This window comes from Cheilinus undulatus, linkage group 13 (genome assembly GCF_018320785.1).
Source record: "Cheilinus undulatus linkage group 13, ASM1832078v1, whole genome shotgun sequence".
NCBI classification, from domain to species: domain Eukaryota; kingdom Metazoa; phylum Chordata; class Actinopteri; order Labriformes; family Labridae; genus Cheilinus; species Cheilinus undulatus.
Window position 1 is genome coordinate 42483226 of NC_054877.1, and position 19395 is coordinate 42502620.

General features: G+C 38.8%; 2 protein-coding genes across 2 annotated transcripts in view; both read left to right on the forward strand.

Annotated features, from left to right (window-relative positions):
* LOC121520656 (potassium voltage-gated channel subfamily B member 2-like) overlaps nucleotides 1–3527 on the forward strand; it is a 43942-nt gene extending 40415 nt beyond the window's left edge. The window contains exon 2 of the mRNA XM_041804214.1: nucleotides 1536–3527. Within this exon, the coding sequence (XP_041660148.1) occupies nucleotides 1536–3527 (1992 nt within the window). The remainder of the gene's footprint in view (nucleotides 1–1535) is intronic.
* Nucleotides 3528–16504: 12977 nt separating this feature from the next.
* Nucleotides 16505–19395, forward strand: part of LOC121520475 (E3 ubiquitin-protein ligase RNF31) — a 36381-nt gene continuing 33490 nt past the window's right edge. The window contains exons 1-2 of the mRNA XM_041803937.1: nucleotides 16505–16585; nucleotides 17210–17408. Of these exons, the coding sequence (XP_041659871.1) occupies nucleotides 17211–17408 (198 nt within the window). The 5' untranslated portion in view covers nucleotides 16505–16585; nucleotide 17210. The remainder of the gene's footprint in view (nucleotides 16586–17209; nucleotides 17409–19395) is intronic.

Below are 19395 nucleotides of genomic sequence, written 5' to 3' on the forward strand. Positions count from 1 at the left end.
TCAATGGGTAAAGGGGTGGATGCATGGGTGGATGGATTGATACATGAACTGATGGATGCATGGATGATTGATGCATGCCTGTATGGATGCACTGGTGAATAAAGGAATGCATGCATGAGTAAATGGATGGATGAGTATAAAGGAATAGATGCATGGATAGATGAAAGCATTGATGCATGGATGGGTATGGAGATAAGTAAAGGAATGGATACATGAGTAAACAGACAGATGGATGGATTAATGGTTGGATGGATGGATGGATGGATAGATGGCTGGATGGATGGATGGATGGATGGATGGATGGATGGATGAGTAAAAGAATAAATGCATAAGCAAATGGATGGATGCATGGATGGATTGATGCCTGGATGAGTAAATGAATGGATGCATGAGTAAAAAGATGAATGCATGCATGGAGGAATGGATGTTTTATCAATGGATTGTTGTCTAGTGGATAATGGATGGGTGGGTAGATCAGTAAAGGACTGAATACATGAGCAAAAAGATGGATGATGGATGGATGGATGGATGGATGGATGGATGGAATTATAAGTAATCAGATGGCTGGATCAACAGAATAATGAATGGGCATGATAGATACACAGATGGATGGATTAGTAAAGGAATGGGTGCATTCATTAATGGATGGATCAACTGAGTAAAACATTTTGCTGAATGTTTTAAAAGATCAGTGTATAACTTAATGAATGGATGGTTATACAGTGCTTAACAAATTTATTAGACCATCCAGCATCATGAAGTGCTTTAATGCAGACTCTTTCATTTTCAGTGAGCTCTCAATGTTTTATCATTTTGAACAGGAATGAGGAATTTCAAACTGAATTCACCTTTTTACAGACAAATTTGAGCCGGCTCACTGGGCTTGTCTGAGAAGTCAGAAATTAATCAAGCATAACATTCAACCACTAAAACTCATTTTTCTGTACAGGAATGCAAGTAAATAACTATAATTTGTCATATTAATCAAGAAATAAAAATGTGCTTCATTATTTTTTACAGTTTTTTGTAAATCAGTAAATTTGAAAATTCATGGATAACAATAATAACTATATTTTAGCATTAAAAATATCATTTCAGTTTATGAGCTTCTATATATTGGTGTGTTAACCATTGCAGAAACATAAAACATGATTTTGTTTTTACCAATTTTTACCAGTGCTGTTAATTTGGGGCAGCTGTGGCATAAACCTTACTTTGGGTGGTAGTCTAATAAATTTGGATAAGTTGATGTACTGGTTCATGAATAAATGAATGGATGAGTTGATGCTGACCAGTCCAGGGTGTACCCTGCCTCTCGCCCAGTGACAGCTGGGATGGCTCCAGCACCCCCATGACACCAACGGGATAAGCAGTATAGAGAGTAGATGGATGGATCGATGCTCAATCTATGAGTTAATATGTTTATATGTTTATATGTTAATCAAGTGGTGGCATAAAGAGACTATGGATGTGTTAAAAACATCATATACTGGATACTGCCACACTAACCCCAAAATGTGTCTTTTTTCCTGCAGATCCTGGCGATGATCTCCATCCTGTTCATCATCATCTCCACCATCTCGCTGTCTTTGAACACTTTGCCGGAGCTGCAGGTTGTGGATGAATTTGGACAGTTCAGTGACAACCCCAGCTTAGCCCACGTGGAGGCGGTCTGCATCGCCTGGTTCACCATGGAGTATCTGCTCCGCTTGCTCTCTGCACCTAACAAGTGGAATTTTATCAAAGCCCCTCTGAACATCATTGACTTACTGGCTATACTGCCTTACTATGTAACTCTCTGCCTAACTGAGTCCAACAAGAGCGTGCTGCAGTTTCAGAATGTACGCAGAGTCGTCCAGATCTTCAGAATTATGAGAATCCTGAGGATCCTCAAGCTCGCTAGGCATTCAACAGGACTCCAGTCCTTGGGCTTCACTTTGAGAAGGAGCTACAACGAGCTGGGCCTGCTGATCCTCTTCCTTGCAATGGGCATCATGATCTTTTCTAGCTTGGTGTTCTTTGCTGAAAAGGATGAGGACGCCACTAAATTCACCAGTATCCCTGCCTCCTTCTGGTGGGCTACTATTACCATGACCACAGTTGGGTATGGAGATATCTACCCACAAACCCTGCTTGGGAAGATTGTAGGAGGACTCTGCTGCATAGCAGGGGTGCTGGTCATTGCCCTGCCAATCCCAATCATTGTGAACAACTTCTCAGAGTTCTACCGAGAGCAGAAGAGGCAGGAGAAAGCCATCAAGAGGAGGGAGGCTCTGGAAAGAGCCAAACGAAGTGGGAGCATCGTATCAATTAATCTTAAGGATGCGTTTGCCCGCAGTATGGAACTCACAGATGTGTTAGTGGAAAAGAGAGAGGACAGTAAGTGTCCTGTGGACAATCATTTGTCCCCTAGCCGCTGGAGCTACCACAAACACTACACCAATGCAGAGGTTGGTAGCCCAGCAAAGTCCCAGCTTTCACATTACCAGGAGGTGGCTCAGCGCGGATCCCCTGAACGACTCAAACTTTCCTCCAACAAAACCACGCCCCAACACCTCACCTCAAAGCGACTTGACGACACGTACAACGAGAAAGCAACGATCTCAGAGCAACAGGACAAAAAGGCAGAGGAGATAAAAGTGCTGACCTCAGCCCAGGCTCGGAAGATATCCCCCAATCTGGGCAGAAGATTCTCCAGAGCAGATGAAGACCTGTCAGTGGAGAGAGGAGAGCGAAGCTCCAAGCTTCCCAGTACTGAAGTGGGTCAGACTGGTGGGAGACATCAGCACATCCCCCCTCCACTGGACCTGAGTCAGATCAGCAACATGGAGGTGATGCGGGGCTCTGAGGCCGTCCAACCAATGAGCATCATCAAAGAGGGACTGTATGAGTTTGTGTCCACCCCCAGAGAGAGTGGGGCTGCAGACGCGGGGCCACAGAGAGTGGATAACCTTGGCGTGACCTATGACACCGTCTGCAGCTCCCTTCGAGATTATAAAAGCCCTCAAAAGACACGGAGCCTAAAGGTCGACCTAATTGAAGCTAAAGATGACGTTCTCATGGCTGTGATGACACCTGTAATGACCCAATCTGCCACCGGTTCAACCAAGGGCGCTCAGCTCCTTACAGACGAGCTGATTCCCAGGTTCTCTCCTTCTCCTGGCTGTTCGACGCAGGACGTTAAGTCTCCGCTGGCAACACTACAATCTCCGTCTCTGCCACACAGATCTGTCAGTCCAAGTAACTCCCCCAGGGAAGGTGAGGGCTCAGCAGGCAGGAGCTTAGAAGGTGAAGGGCAGCACACGGGCTTAAGCCACCAGGGTAGGAATCACATGGAGAGGTCTGCTGTTGGCTCCAGCAGCACTATTAGCCCACTGTCGGCTAAAGGTAGCCCGTTCAACTGCATCCAGGAGCTTGTAACCATGGAGGGAGAAGGAAGAGAGGTAGCAGAACAGAGAGGAGAGAGGCGAGAAAACCACATCGCTATGGACGGGAGCCTGACGCCACCGTGTGAAACAAGCATGTGAACCGACAGATACAGAGACGTTCACAGCCAAGTGGCAGTCCACCGTCCAGATCACAACTTAAACATGATATGAACAAAGACACAGACATTCGTGTGTTGCTATCATGATCTTTACGGTGTGGCTGTTTAGGATTTTCTGGGGAAAGGTGCTCATTGTATCCTACTGGACTTTTGCACACTGAAACAGGACAAAAAGGAGGAGTAAAAGGCGAGTGCCCGCTTTCTGGGTAACTTTTAAAGACACTGCTTCACGTCAGTGATAATGACTCATTTTTTGAGTGTGATCAGATGCAGAGCATAACAAGTTATGAATCTTTCAGGGCTCAGATGTGAGCATAAATGAAGCCTTGTGTGAATGATCATATTTACTACTGCCCTCAAGAGTTTTCTAGTACAAATATCACAGTTTCCTCTTGCTTGCTACACCATATTTACCAAAGTCTGTGGATTGCTCTACAAGGTGCTGGTATTTCGATTAACAGCATGCATACCTTCAAGCACAAAGCAAAGAAAAACCTATTTTGTCTAAGAAAGGGTTGCACGGTTAAAATGGGCTCAGCTGCTGCATGCGAGCTGACTTCACATGACTATAGACTGCGAATATAGATTGTACGACTGGCCACGCTTGAGCTCTAAAACAGTGGAGATGTCTGTTTGGCAGATTTCAGGAAAATGCATAGTGCCTACTTGTAAAGTCTGGAGGAGGGGGGAAAGCGGTCTGGGGCTGTGTTCACAGTTACACCAAGGCTTGGTAGTCCTAGTTAAGGCCCCGTCCACATGGAGGCAAAAACGATATATTGCCTTTTTGGTTTGAAAAAGTTTTGCATAAAGACGGGATCATTTCAGGAAATAAACACGGAATCACTGAATTGACTGAAAATGCTGTAGTGCATATGCTGAGCCAAAAGAGAGAAGAAGATCACAGAAAACTGACACAAACTTTCTTCAAGTTGTCCTTCTGGTTGTTCTCTGCGTTGTATTTAAGAACATCTGGTGTGTGCGTTTCACAGTGGCGGAAAAGTAGCATCAGATTTTGCTGTAAAAGCCATGAAAAGCTTAGTAGCTTCTGCAGCACGAACACAACCCTGTAGTCCGCCATTGTTGTTTTGGCCGGACCTGCGTAGGCGTCTTAAGAGAGCTAGGCTATGTGTGACATAATTGTTTCAAGAAAGATGCAGTTGGATGTCCACACGGAGACAAAATGGTAGTCGTTTACGGATTTGTGCACTCTGAGGCCCATTTTCAAAAAGTATCATTTACAGTCACCCAAAACGCCGTCTCTGTGTGGATGAAACGCCGATACAACAAAAAACTTTTGAGTATATTCCTGAATTTGTCTCTGTGCGGATGGGGCCTCAGAGTCCTTTTTATTCAGACGGGGAAAAGATGTCAAAGCTAGTTTTTTATTTTGCACCAACAGCTGGGGGAAGGCCGTAGCGGGTCTACAAGGCTGCACAAAGAAAGGTCTGTAAAGACAAGCCCAATTCAGATGGGACAACTTGCAGCTGCTTGATCTGGGTTGCTCTGCAACATCAATTCACACCGCTGCAACTGAAAGAGACAATGCATAATTCCCAAAGCTATGACTTCAACAGTAACTCAATTTAAAGTGATTTAATTCCTAAGTTACTGACCTTACCTTACCTTCCCTAGGCCTTCACCCTCTATTCAACAAGTATCAGCACACCAGAATGTAAACGCACAAAAAGAAGCGGTGGGGTCAAAGAGTATAACAGGGCAATGGATGGCATGTTTGGCATCAATTCCAGTCATGAGTACAAGATGACTAATTTTAAGTCAGTGACAGTGGGAGGTCAGTCCACAGTTAAAATGCTCACAACTCACTTAAAATGAACCGTTTTTCAAGCTTTTTATTTTGTCACAATCATCAGACATGCATTTATGATCCAGACAGCTTGATCCAGTTAATCTTTACCTAATATATCAGAGATGTCAAACTTAACCACAGCACTGGGTCCAAAATGAGGGCCTAACAAGGTCAGCATTTAATGATAAACTGTCAACCTCATTTTCACCAGCAATGAATTATGAGAGAAGAAAATCTTAGCATTGATGAAAGATGATTTTGACATTTAAACAGTAAAAGTTTTGGTTTAAAGGCTCAAAATCTGAGATAAAAATTCAAACTTATTAGCTCAAAGAGCATTTAAAGTCAAAGTCATGTTTCTAAAAGGCAAATATACAGTGAAGTTCAAATTGTTTTTAATGGTCAAGACGTTAGATAAAAATTTGAAATCATGAGTTTCAAAGGTCAAAATATGAGATAAACTTCCAAATCATCAGTTAAAAATGTCAAAATGTGAGAAAAATAAATCAAAATTGTGAGTTCAAAGGTCAAAATATTACTCAAAATTTAAAATTGAGGATCTGAAAAGATAATAAAACAAGTTAAAAAGTCAAAAATGTGAATTGAAAAGTAAAAAAAAATGAAATAAAAAGTCAAATCCATAACTTTGCATGATGATTGTGAGATGCAAAATGAAGAATATGAAATGAAAACAGAAATTTATTTTCCCACATCCCTGACTTTTTATGTCATTATCAATTATTTTTACTTTTCTTATATTCATATCAGAACAAGGATATTTGAATTAATCAGGGTTGGGTTTACATTTTTAAACTGGATCTGCAGACCTCAAACCAGTGGGCCAGTTATAATAAAAATATATGACCTGGCGGGCCACGTATAACTACCATGGGCCAGATTTGCCCCCCGGGCCTTGATTCTGACACCCCTGTAATATATGATTCTAATACTTTTCCATACAGCAAACAGCAGCTTCAGTATTATAAAGGCCATTATACTTGGAAAATGTTAATTTATGGAAACATATTGCATTTACAGGAGAAAATATAATCTATCTTATCAGTCAACCCTTATAATAACCCCAGAAATACAAAAAAGGTCAAAATGCTTTGTCTGATGCATAGCCTAACATATTGATCTGATCCTGGAGAAACTTTAAAAAAGCCTTAAATACTAGTCCAACATGACTTCCTTTATCCAAGGATTTTTTTTACAACACTAAAGACAGCAATTGTAAATCAACACTATATTCTGAATATGAAATATATTAAACAAAATCCTTTGACATCTTAGTTTGTCTTTTTTTGACAATTTCCTTTATAATAATGAAAATAAAATGGCCTTTTTCATTTTTTTTTCAATTAATATCTATAGATCAGATAGTGCTGTGCCTGGAGATTTGAGCCTCAAGTCCAGGACTTGATCAGAATTTGATTAGTGTGAGTGTGTTAATCCATGTTAAGGCACGGTACACTTCCCTTGCCTCAGCATGGGAGGACGAGGTGGGCTGAAACATGGCAAAGTAAAGGAGCACCTGCGTGGGACTGTGACATGACATGACGTGGACCTGATATTTACGCGAGGGGGGGTAATGTCGGAAAATAATGATTTGCAATATTTACAAATTAAAATATCTTTAATACACATATTGCACATCTACTATTAACATTTTGTAATTAGACCAAAGGAGAAAGTTAATATGATGCAATATATTATTTAGATAAGCCACATTGAAAGATCTTTGTGGCAAAGAGTCACGTTGATATGCATGTCTGACATTTATGACAAAAAAATCACTTCATTTTCCAGTGAGTTATGAGCATTTTAATCATGGACAGAGCTTGTAATCACTCTTAATGAGAGCCAGTGCCCCGGGCAACACTGATATCTATGCTGCTTTTGAAGATGATGTCATCAAAGCTCTTAAAACATTCGGTCTTTTGCCTTTGATAATGACATCCTTCAAAGTCTATCAAACATTCCATCTTCTCCTCTGAAGATGATGTCATCCTATTAAGTTTTTAAAACATTCCATCCTTGCTTTTTGCATGCACCTCACCTCATCATCCATTGGCCTGGCATGGATACTATAGCTTCTTTTAAACTTAAAAATGTAAACACTTCCATTTGTGGTGGATGGTTTTCATGTAAACATGGCGTCCAATGGGAAACCCAGAGCCCTGACATTGACCCTATGAAAACTCTTAGGAGGCATAAAGCACCATTTCCACGCTGCAGCTTCCATCAAATATGTACTGTATTGTGTGATATCTGACCATAAATTGCTTTTCCTGAATATCGGTGGCTGTTTTAATGGTATTACTGACATGACTGTTAAAATGCATGCAGAAGTGATGGTGAAGCTTCCGCTGACTTTGGCTGATACGGTGTAGCTAGGCCTTTTTTATATAGTGATGCACTTCTAACACCAAAGAAAAGGCAGAAGGAAATCATATTTTTTACATTCGTCCAACAGTTGAAAATCTTTTGCAAGACTTGAAAACATTGATCATTTTTATTCTGTATCATTGATGTTACTTTATCATTATTCTGTCGGCATAGGTATAAAGTGATTTTAATAATGGGAAATGGATCAAACGCATCAAACTTGTGGTTTTGTTTGGGAACAGCATTATAAGGACTGCTAGGACGTGAACCTGCTGGATCATGAGCACTGGTGTTTGTCTCAGTGATTCATTCATGTATATTTTTTTGTTTGTTTTTATTTTTTGTCTTTCCTTTTGATATAAAACCTGAAATGAAAGCAGGGTCCTGAAGGTGAGAATTACACAGACCAGGGATGCAAAAGGCATTCGGTGCTGCATCAGTTTGCATGCATGCAATAAAAATCCCCAAAAAATCAACCACTAGGACACAGCAATATATTTATTCTAATGAAAAATGGCGTAATGAGCAGATAGACTTAAAGAGCATGTAAAATGCACAATGACAGTGGATGATGGTTCACTGGTGTCTCACTGCTCATGTCCCAGCTCACAGGCTCTCCTCTGATTCGTTGCATATTTGATGGTGTGTTTAGGCAGACCTTGTAAATTCTTAGTTTTGGTCTCTGTGAGACTAATGTCTTATTTAAGCAAAATGCCCGTTTATTATCCTATCAGTGCCCCCAGTCATTAATAATAACACATTACAAACAAGAGAGGTGAAGAAATATATGCCGTCAATTACAACCAGCCAACAAAACCACAATTTAAGGCCCTAGAAGAAACAGAGAGGCTCAGCTGATTCAAGGATTTTACCACTCCTGATCTGAATCATAAATTTGAAACAACTTTGCTTTTTGACGATTCCAGATTGGGCTGCTTTCCAGTGAAACATGCAAAATAATGTTTACTTTTACAGCTCACAAACATAGCAGCAAGCATAAACACAACTGTGGAAGTGTATGACAGCTGCCAACATCGATCATCCTTCATGTGGGCCTTTAGTTTCCTCTGCACAAATTTTACAACATTTTAGGCCATTTATGTCAAAAAATCTCCACATTAGTAAGTGCATGTTCTTAACACCATTATTGATGGTAAAATAATGCAAAAACATTGCTTTTAAATAGAAAAGGACTTCTGTTTGGTCTCTATTAGTTGTTATTTAAAAGTCAGACACAAACTCTCCAGTATCGTTCAAGTTTTGCAGCCTCTTCAGGACAACAGTGGAAAACATTAATCAAAAATACCTTAGAATATTTTTATCCAATTCTTTTGGATTTATTCTTTTTATCGACATCAGTCCTGACCGAAGCAAACAATTATTAAAGTATTATTTTAGAATGCCTTAAAAATGCCAGTTTAAATACAAGAAGTTACTGTTTTATAAAAAGAAATCAAACAAAAGTCAAGAATTATTTGTTTTAAATTACAGTTTTCAATGAGTTAAAGATTAGACAAAAATGGTTTTGTTAAATGATTAGTTTAATCTTTGTAGCAGTTTTAAAAATATATTTTTGACCTGTCTTATTAGTATGGAAGCCCTAAAGGGCCATGCTTTCACATATATTATTTTCTCCATTTTCTCGTGATAACAAGATCACGAAAAAACCAGCATTATCTCAAGGTATCGGTGAAAATAAGTTGAGATCATGAGAAAACTGACGGAAATTATTTTTTATCACAGGAAAATCCAGTAAATAATGTATGTGAATATATGGCCCTTTAGGGCTTCCGTATTTTAGGACAACATTTCAAAGTTTTTATCAATGCATCAAAAACAATTTTTTTTGTCTGATCTTTGACGTATCCAAAACTATGCTTTGAAGAAATCCCCCAGCTACCTGACATTTTTTAAAGAAATAATTCAAGAAAAAAATTATCTTTTTTTTGGATTTTTTTTTTCTTAATTAAAAAAAAAAAAAACAAAACAGTTGTGATTTCTTGTATTTAAACTGACAATATAAAGGTTAAAGACCCAAAACAATAAATTTTTGGACGTTCTGATCCAGACTGAAGTCGATGAAAATAATTTATTTTTAAAAGTGGTAAAAAATATTTTTTAATGAACATTTTTCACAGTAGACTTTTTTTGTCCTGAATGACCTAAATGGTGCAAAATTTGGGGGTTTGTGTCCTCTTTTTAAATGATGACTGATGGTGACTGAACAGAAGTCCTGAGGTTGTTAAAAGCAATGTTTTGGATTCCTTTGGATTCCTGTGTTAAGATCATTCAGGAGTGTCACAGTATACTGCATAGCTGTGTTTTTAAAAGGGGGGGGGGGGGACTGCGAAATGGTCCAGTTTTTGATTTTAAAGAAAGACCCCCCTCCTCCCCTTTGCACTCATCTGGCTACAGGCCTGGTTCCTCTGTTATCACAACCAAACAGAAAATTAAAAGACTAACACCATCCTTTCAGAGCAAAGGTGCAGGTTCACCTTACGTTCCCACGGTTCTACCAAGACAACACCATTGATGGTCATCCCCTCTGATTCAGTGTGAGTGCAGGTACACAGGAGGACTGCAGAGACAGCATGAGTCTGTCAGAGAGATTGATTCATTTCTTCTGCAGGGCCGCTCCTGCTGCTGTGTTCAGGTAGTATAATAGCGCCCTCTGCAGGTGTTTTAAAGGCACTTGACTAAAAGGCCCTGATGCCTCTGTAGCACTATGGATCATTTTCATAGATGTTTAAATTAGCTGAGCTGTGCATTAATGAGTGAATGAATGAATCAGACATGCTGACACGTTCACATACGGGTGCAGAGAGAGCTTGCAGCTCTGGGACACGAGGTGAAACATGTAGACTCTTATGGTCATATTTCCATTACTTTACCATCCTTTCCTTCATTTTTTATAAGAGGAACTTGGAGCTGTGTGTTGTTGTTAACATCAGTGTATTTAAAAATGGGTGCCTTTTCATAAATAGAAAATTTATGAGAAGGTGAAAAAAGCTGTATCCTCCATATGGGCAGATTTTTGTTGTTGATGTTGTTTTTTTTTCTCTGTTAGATATGAAAATCCAAACCCTAAGGTTCTCAGGTTTTTAAATCCTTGACAGTTTTATTTTAATCTTAATCATTTAGTGTTCACACAAAGCAAACAGTTCTGACCTCACCGTGCCACAATGTCCTTTTTTCAGCAAATGAACTTTTTTTTTGAGAAAGAAGTGGCTTCAGTTACGTTCAGTAGTGAGCTCAGTTTGGATTATTATGGTGCTGCAGCACATCTCTGTATATTTAAACCACGGCACTGCACTTAACTAACAGTGACAATCAATAGAAGAAGATTATGACAGACAGAGAGAGAGAGATGCCATGGCAGAAAGTGGAAGACCACCACCAGAGGCTGGTTTACTGAAACAGTGGTAGCTTTAGAGGTGCAGAGAGAGACAAACATGGCTCTTTATTGCTCTGTAGAGGCAGGAAACCATCATTTGTTAGGGAAAGAATCTAAAAGACAAGGATGGCAACATGAATTTACTCCGAACTGCCAGAGGACCTTTTTTCTTTTCTTCTTTTCTTTTTTTCTTTTTTTTTTAAATTGAGAGTTGGATACTCTCGTTTTACAAATTAACTGTACAAAAGGTACAAGTATATCACTTTTCAATTATAAGTGACTTTGACAGCTATTATTACCTTTATGTTTGTGGTCTCACACATTTTGAGATTTTGAGTTTTTTTTTTTTTTTTTTCAAATTCTAAAGAAGTCAGGATTCTGAGATAAAAATCTGAATTCTGAGATAAGAGTCAGACTTTTTTGAATTAAGGTCAAAGTTCTAAGATCAAAGTCAGAATTCTGAGGAAAAAAAACATAATTCTAAGAAGTCAGATCTCTTAAATAAAAGTCAGAGTTCTTAAATAAAAACCAGAATTATAAGATCAAAGACAGAATTATAAGCTCAAACTCAGAATTCAAAGAATTCTGAGATTAAAGGCAGAATTCTGAGGGAAAAGTCAAAATTCAAAGATCAAGGTCAGAATTTTGAAATCAAAGTCAGAATTTTAAGATCGAAGTCAGAATTCTAAAATCAAAGTCAGAATTATAAGATCAAAGTCAGTCTTAAAAGATTAAAATCAGAATTCTAAGATCAAAGTCAGAACTCTAAGATCAAAGTCAGAATTCTAATATTAAAGTCAGAGTTCTGAGATCAAAATCAGAATTATAAGATCAAAGACAGAATTAGAAGATTAAAGTCAGAATTTTATGAACAAAGTCAGATTTAAAATATTAAAATCAGAATTCTAAGATCAAAGTCAGAATTCTAATATTAAAGTCAGAACTCTGAGATCAAAATCAGAATTATAAGATTAAAATCAGTATTCTAAGATCAAAGTCAGAATAATAAGATCAAAGACAGAATTATAAGATCAAAGTCGGAGTTATAAGATTAAAGTCAGAATTCTAAGTTTAAAGTCTAATCTTTATGATCAGTGAAAATATACCAAAATCAAATTCTGAGACCTATGTCAGAACTCAGACTTTTGTTCTTAGAATTGAAAAAAAAAAAAAAAGAATTTGTACCCAAATTTTTCTCAGTGGCCCTAATCCTCCTCTGTGCCAGGCTAACCTTGCTTCTCTGTCTTTTTCTCTTATAAAAAGTTTCCTGAAGTCAAAATTTAAATGAGAATGAACTTATCACGCTCTATGCATGTCTTCTTATAAAGTGGAGCCCCCTCTGCTGGCTCTGCAGGTTACAGCACTGGCCTATTCTCACAAAGCCATTCCTCATCAAGTTTCCATGATTTATTTATCTCATAACAAGAGCTGTTATAAATTATAAAGGGAATAATCTAAGGATATTCAGGTGAGCTCTCAAAAACCCCAGACTTCTGTGTGGGAACAAAGATCTGGATGTTATATCCTGGTCCATGTTTGACGTCTCTCTGGTCATCTTAAGCCTTTCCTCAGTAACAGTTCAGCCTGGTGTGTCTGATCAGATGTGGTTCTCGATACAGGAAATGTTAGTTTAATTTTTTCACTGCTGCAGATTGTTTAGTTTTCTACAGTTAGATAATGATTCAGTGGAAGCAGACTCTTGTTCATGTCTCCTGCCTGCTCTTCTTCTTGTTTTATTCTGTCATGCTCCACTTGTCCATCCCATCACTTTATTTAACTGTAGCCTGTGTGATGACTAGTCAGTTTCATTATTTGTAAGTCAACATAATGATAGTGAATGATTCAGTAACCAATATGCAAGACAAATAAATGTGTTCATGTGACCTCCTGTTGTCTGGACTGGTTTTTGTTCTGTGGGGTTGTAGAACAGTGGCGGTGTGCTCTTAAAGTCAAAAGTTTACAGTGTGTTTAGATGGTATTAGCCATTTAAAAATGTAAACATTTTCAATAAACACAAGCTATTTTGCCCCTTTATGAAGGATAAGTGCACAATACTGGTCCCAGTATGGAATCATTATTGTTGCAAGACTTTTATAATCATACTTTTATAATGTATGTGTATGTGATAGAATGTTGGGACTCAGTGAAATTAAAGCAAATGTCTCCTGGAGAACAGCACAGCAACAACAGGCAGTGCTAACATGATTGGTCCATCCTCTACCTATATTATACAGATCTATTCTTTAAAAACGCTTTAAATCGATTTTTAAACCTCAGGCATTATAGGGACATTTATGTCCATTAGGGCAAACTTTTCCTCTTTCTCTGCTCACCATTTTGGCTGTGTTAGTGCATATGGTCTAACTTTTTGCAATGAAATTTCTTTCTAGGCAAATTTTTGAATTCAAATTTAAATTGCTCTAGTAGGTCAGGGGAACACTGTGAAAAAAATGTACTACCCTTTAAAGCCATTAAGGACAAAAATGTCCACTTCCAAAAAACTTCTATAAAAACTAGGATGTCAGCATGGAAGTGCTGGCATTTGTTTTCTTTCTCACGAGACTACAGATTCCGAAACAGCAGGTGACATTGCAGTACACGACCTGCTGTTAAGCACCAGAGAAGAAGAGGAAGCAGCCCCTGTGCTGAAATGCTAACAACACGATGGCGTTATTCAGTATTTACGGGGAGGATAACACGACCGTGTGTGTAGAATTTTCCCTGCAAAGGTCACAAAGAGTGGAAAGAAGTCCTCGACGGATCTTACAAGTCACTTAAGAGTCATCATCCTAACAACGTTAAAATGAAGTGGCAGCAGCCACTAGCCTTAGCCGCGGGCATTACTGATCATAAGAAGGCATTGAAAACTGCATTAGTTTTCCAGAAAACTAATGGTTTGGGGGGGGGGGGTAAATCAGTCCTGGGTATGTCAAACATTAGCCAAAATATTGACTTTGATGCAGTTTTAGTTTTTGTGTAGCTTCTGATTAAAAATTTACTACCATTTTGAGTCACCTTTGGACTAAAACGTCCCACTGACTCCCATTCAAACCACATTTTTTAATCTCATAGCCATTGCAAGATATAATCATGCATTCTGTAATGTTAGTTTCATTTTTAGTCAAATTTGTCATTTTTACTGTTTATCATTAAAATCAGCCATTTCCCCATTTTCATAAAAAACAACATTGACTTTAAGTAATCAAACTTTAAAGGGTCAAAATTCTCAAAATGATTGATTTTTTTTGGTAGTTTTGAGCTCAGCTGAAGTTGTTTAAGAGATTCATGCAGAAAAAGCAAAATAATTAAAAAAAAAAATTTAATCTGTTAAGTTTTTACAGCAGTCTTTTGGAAGTGGACATTTTTGTCCTTAATGGCTTTAAAGGGTAGTAAATTAAAGTGATGCCTAAGGGTTATGTGTGTATCGCTTTTTATGTTTTAATTGTTTTTTAGGGTCTCAATGAAATGTTAACATGCAGTTTGTGAAAGTTACTATATGGGTGAGTTGAATTCTGATTCATAAATATGAAATTTACCAGGTACTATCATGGGGGTAATTGTCGTAATTTTTTGTTCTTGCTTTCATACAGTAAATATCTTCAGGTGTTTATTTTATTAAGAATTTTTAATGTGATTTTCCTCATCTCTCCAAAATAACTTGGACACAGTACTTTAGTAGTGTAAGTGCATTGTGACATTGCAGAGTCAAAAAATACGCTCGTCTCTGATATCAACGTGTGACGTCACATTCTCTGCGTCCATGTTTCCCCGTCAACCTGAGGAGAGAGAGAAAGCTGAGGATGACGAGGATGCTGCTTTTGAACACGGTGTGGTGACGGAGCCGTTAACGGTCCCGTAGAGAGAAACAGACCTCCGGTGACATGAAGACGGTGTGATCACAGAGACTAAGAGGGATAACGGCTCCGTGGATCATCCCGCAGACCCCCCCCCCCCCTCCTCCTCCTCTCTGTCGGTGTGAATGGAAGCAGCGTGCAGGGCAGAGGGAGGAGCTGATCGTTTCTTCTGTTGATCTGTGGAGCTGAGGTAAGAAACAACAGCAGCACTGACCGCTGACATGCACATGGACTCTTCTCAGAGAACATAAAGGGTCACACAGCAGACTCGTGTCCGCGTTTAGGTAGTGTGGGTTGTTTTAGACGGATTTCAATGATGATTCCCTGTTCGTGTGACCTGCAGCTGAGAGGAGCAGTGACAGCAAGTCATTGGTCAAGTCCTGCTACAGTCGAGACTACTAATGTAGCTACTGAGGTCAAATAATCCTATAGATTACATTAATAATATGCTAAGTTAGCTGTGAAATTATTCATTCATCATGTACCTGATCAGCATGGTGCAGGGGCGGGTCTGGACTTTCCCAAGACGGTCTGGCTGCAGACCGTACATCTCAGACAAATCCCTCTCACAGACCTTAAACCGACACATCAGAACAGAAGTGCCGTAATTTCTTAGTGCAGAGTATTTCCATTCTTTTTCAACATAACACATAAAGAAGACAGTTAAATTCATGAAATAGTTTTATAAGTAAATACATGAACGTGGCTCACTAGCTTTGTTAACTTTAGCTAAAGCTAGCATAGCCACGCTAGCTATGTAGTTAACTTTACTACCTGCGCCCATAAATATTGATGCATAGATCTGTGTTCAGTAAACATAAAGCATTTACTTAAGAAAATGCAAATACAATTTATTTCTCAGTTAAGATTAAAAATATTAGAATTGAAAATAAATCAAATGTGTGCTCAGTTTGCACAAAGACAGCACGTTTGTAAAAAATAAACTATTTACAGTAGTGCAATCAAATCTCTAAGTGTGCCAGATCCACATGTTTGCAGAGGACCACATTGAAACTAACCTGGCATGCCAGATGGATTTGTTTCATACATCCATCTGGTAAACCACTCATAGACAGCGTTTGGGAAAGGGCAGAGTCTTTGAGAAAACACTTGGAGGGTGATTGGATGAACGTTCTGTCTGTCACATCTTTATGGGCCAATCAGAGCAACAAAACGTGATGTAGCCACTACCGAGGACTAAACACCTTAGAGAACTGCAAAACGCGAACTATGGCGACTGTAGACATGTCAGTACATGGCTTTTGTCATTTTTGAAAAGAAAAATGAAGAAATGTCATCAAGTTCTGATTAAACTGGCGCTTTAGCAGCATCCACGCTAAGCTCTCCCGCCATATTTTCACCAGCCTCTTGTTGCTGCTTGCTTATGTCACGACTCCGCTGCGCCCAAAAGTACTGTCCCTTGTTGCTGATTGGTCCTGTCACTTTCTAATCAGGCCCAAATGGTTCAGGCGGGAGCTTTGGAAGATGGATTCACCAGTGAGAAACAAGGAAACGGGCGTACCCATCTGCTTTGCAAGGTTATGTTGAAACAATAATAAGTGAGACTGGTGACCTGCAAGAAAACAACGCTATAGGTTTGTGTGGACAAACATCATCATATGTTATCAAGTACACCTAAAGTAAGAAGTGCTATGAGAGGCAGCGGTCATGATTATATTATAGTATATTTTTTTTGTGATGTATGTGCTTCTCACTACATTTCTGCCATAGAAGTAAGGATAATTCTTGAAGGAAACAGTACTCTAGGACACAATTAATGTGTGATATGTTAGTGTTACTCCTCTGGTTTTATATGCAAAAAGAATTATTGCTCTATCTCATTTGGCTGCAATCCTACCCATGGTTATGCAATGAGAGCGCCGGCACTCCTGCAGGTTTTAAAATGCTACAGCTGAGAAATCTGTGTGAAGCCAGGCTGTTGTAACTAATGCAGAATGTGTCTTGGCATTGTTTCGCAGCAATAAGGAAAACAGCTATTCACCAATTAACCTTCTAACCTATGGAAAGTTGTTGGTGTTTTTGAGCGTACCACAGCTTTCCCAGTTCTTTGAAATGCACTTTGTGCATCACAAAAAAAAATTGTGTTGATTTTGTTATTGATTGATTTTTTTTTTTTACCAGAATTTTATCATGACAGCCTTTTTCAGTGATTTTGATTTCAAACGTTTGAGTCTCACAGACTATTTGTGTGACTCCAGGATGCCGTCCTTGTCAGAGGACCTTCAGGATGTTCGGAGTCGGGCGGAGGTGTGTCTCTACTCCGGGGGTAGGGTGGTAGAGGTACGAGCCGGGGTCATGGCTATGGCTAATCTGTCCTTACCGCCATGCTCCAAATACCGGCACATCTCTGCAGAAACCATGGTGATGGAGAACAGCTTCGGCGGCAACAGGAAAGAGGTGAGACAGAGTATGGTCATACCATATCTGGAGCCACCATAAACATGCTGCTTATTTCCATGGCTGCAGAGCTGAGGTTTGGTAGATCTGGAGGATGGCTTGATCTAGGCAGATTTACACATGTGCCATATCCCTTCCATTTCTTGATGATGGATTTAATTGAAAGCTGGGGGATGTTCAGGACCTTGAAAATTGTTTTGTATCCATCCCTGACTTGTACTTCTTAATAACCCTTTCTCTGAGTTGCTTGGAGTGTTCTTTTGTCTTCATGATGTAATGGTAGCCAGAAATACTGATTAACCAGTGACTGGACCTTCCAGACAGAGGTGTCTTTATACAACAATCACTTGAGACACATTCACAGCACTCAGGCAATTACCATTTCATGAACAGTGAGACTACCAGCACCAATTGTCTGGACCTCTGTTGAATTAGGTCAGTCACTTTAAAGGGGGTGAATACATATGCAGTCACTTATTTAACAATACATTTTTCATTTAATTGAAATGGCTTTGTAGAAATCTGTTTCTTACTTTGACATTAAAGGTTTTTTTGTAATTTTTTTGTCAAAAATGCCAAATTATGTTGACTGTGATTGATTTATAAAATCAATAAAAAGGTAAAACATCCAAGGGGTTGTATATGTCTTTAAAGATCAAGTCCACACCGGGATGTTCGGTATTAAAGGTTTTAAACCATCTTTTAATCCATTTTTGATTGTCTTTGTCGCCAGGGGCTCATCCTAAACACCAATTTTGAATCCCAGAATGCTTTGTTCTAGCCTGTGACAACCAATGGCAGGCTGTTACATCATCGTGTCATGATGGAATAACCTGCCATTGCCAAACTGTAAGACTCGTACTGCACAGATCCTGGTGGAGACGGCCTGAGTAGCTCATAATGGAGAGAAAGAGAGAGAGGCTGTGATGTGGCCCTCTGTGTCGCTGCAGGCAGGAACTGCTTTGAGTAATGGCTCAAATAGGGCCAATATAGAGGCACAAAGACTTTCCATAGTACATATATGAATTTTTTTTTAGGCGTTTTGTCATGTTATTTTTCCACTTTTTGGTCCCCATGAGATGGGAGAACAAGTTTGTTTACTGTTTACTGTGTTTACTGTGTTACACATTAATGTCTTTGCGTTTAAATTTCTGTTTAGTTTTTTTTGTCTTTATAGTCCCATAAATTTCTCAAAACTCAAGTGACATTACTGCAGCTCATATATCCCTAAAGCCCAGGTTGTCCTAGAGAAAAAGATTTTTAGAACTTGACTGTGCACAACAGTGATGATGTTTTACAAGCTTTTTAACACCATAAGTCCAGTTGAGAAATAATGGTTAATAGAATAGCTTAGAGCTTGAAGGATTAAGCCATGGGTGGGCAACTGGGGGCCGGGTGGCCACATGCAGCCCCCTTTCTCACTCAAAGTGGACCTTCCATCTATTTTAGATATTAAAAATGTAAACATGTAAAAAACACCTGCCATGCTGCTTTAGTTTCTGGTGAGTTTTCATTTTGCAAGAAATGCAAAGTACAATGTTTTTTGAGAAAAAACTTGGAGCAAAGCATTACTAAAGGCATTTGACATTAATGGAAATTTCAGTTAAATATACTTTAAAGTGTGGCAGTATTCTGTTCATTGCATTGATGAATTGGCTTGAATCAGCTTTACCTGATAAGATTAAGACTTTGATTTTAAAAATCTTGGTATGATGAATTATCCTGAAATCCTCTTATATTCGTGGATTTTTTGAAATTATACGAAATTATGATTGTCTTATTAATACTGCCCTGCAATTTAAAACATTTTAGCCCTTTGGTAGTGAGAATAAAATGAATGTAGCCCTTTTGTTTTACAAAGTCATCCATCCCTGATTTTATTTGCATCACATCAAAGTTTAAATTTCTTGTATGCTGACAATCTTAGGCTGCAGTTGGATTTAACTAACCCGTGCCCATATTTCTTCTCTCTTGGCGTCTTCTTTGT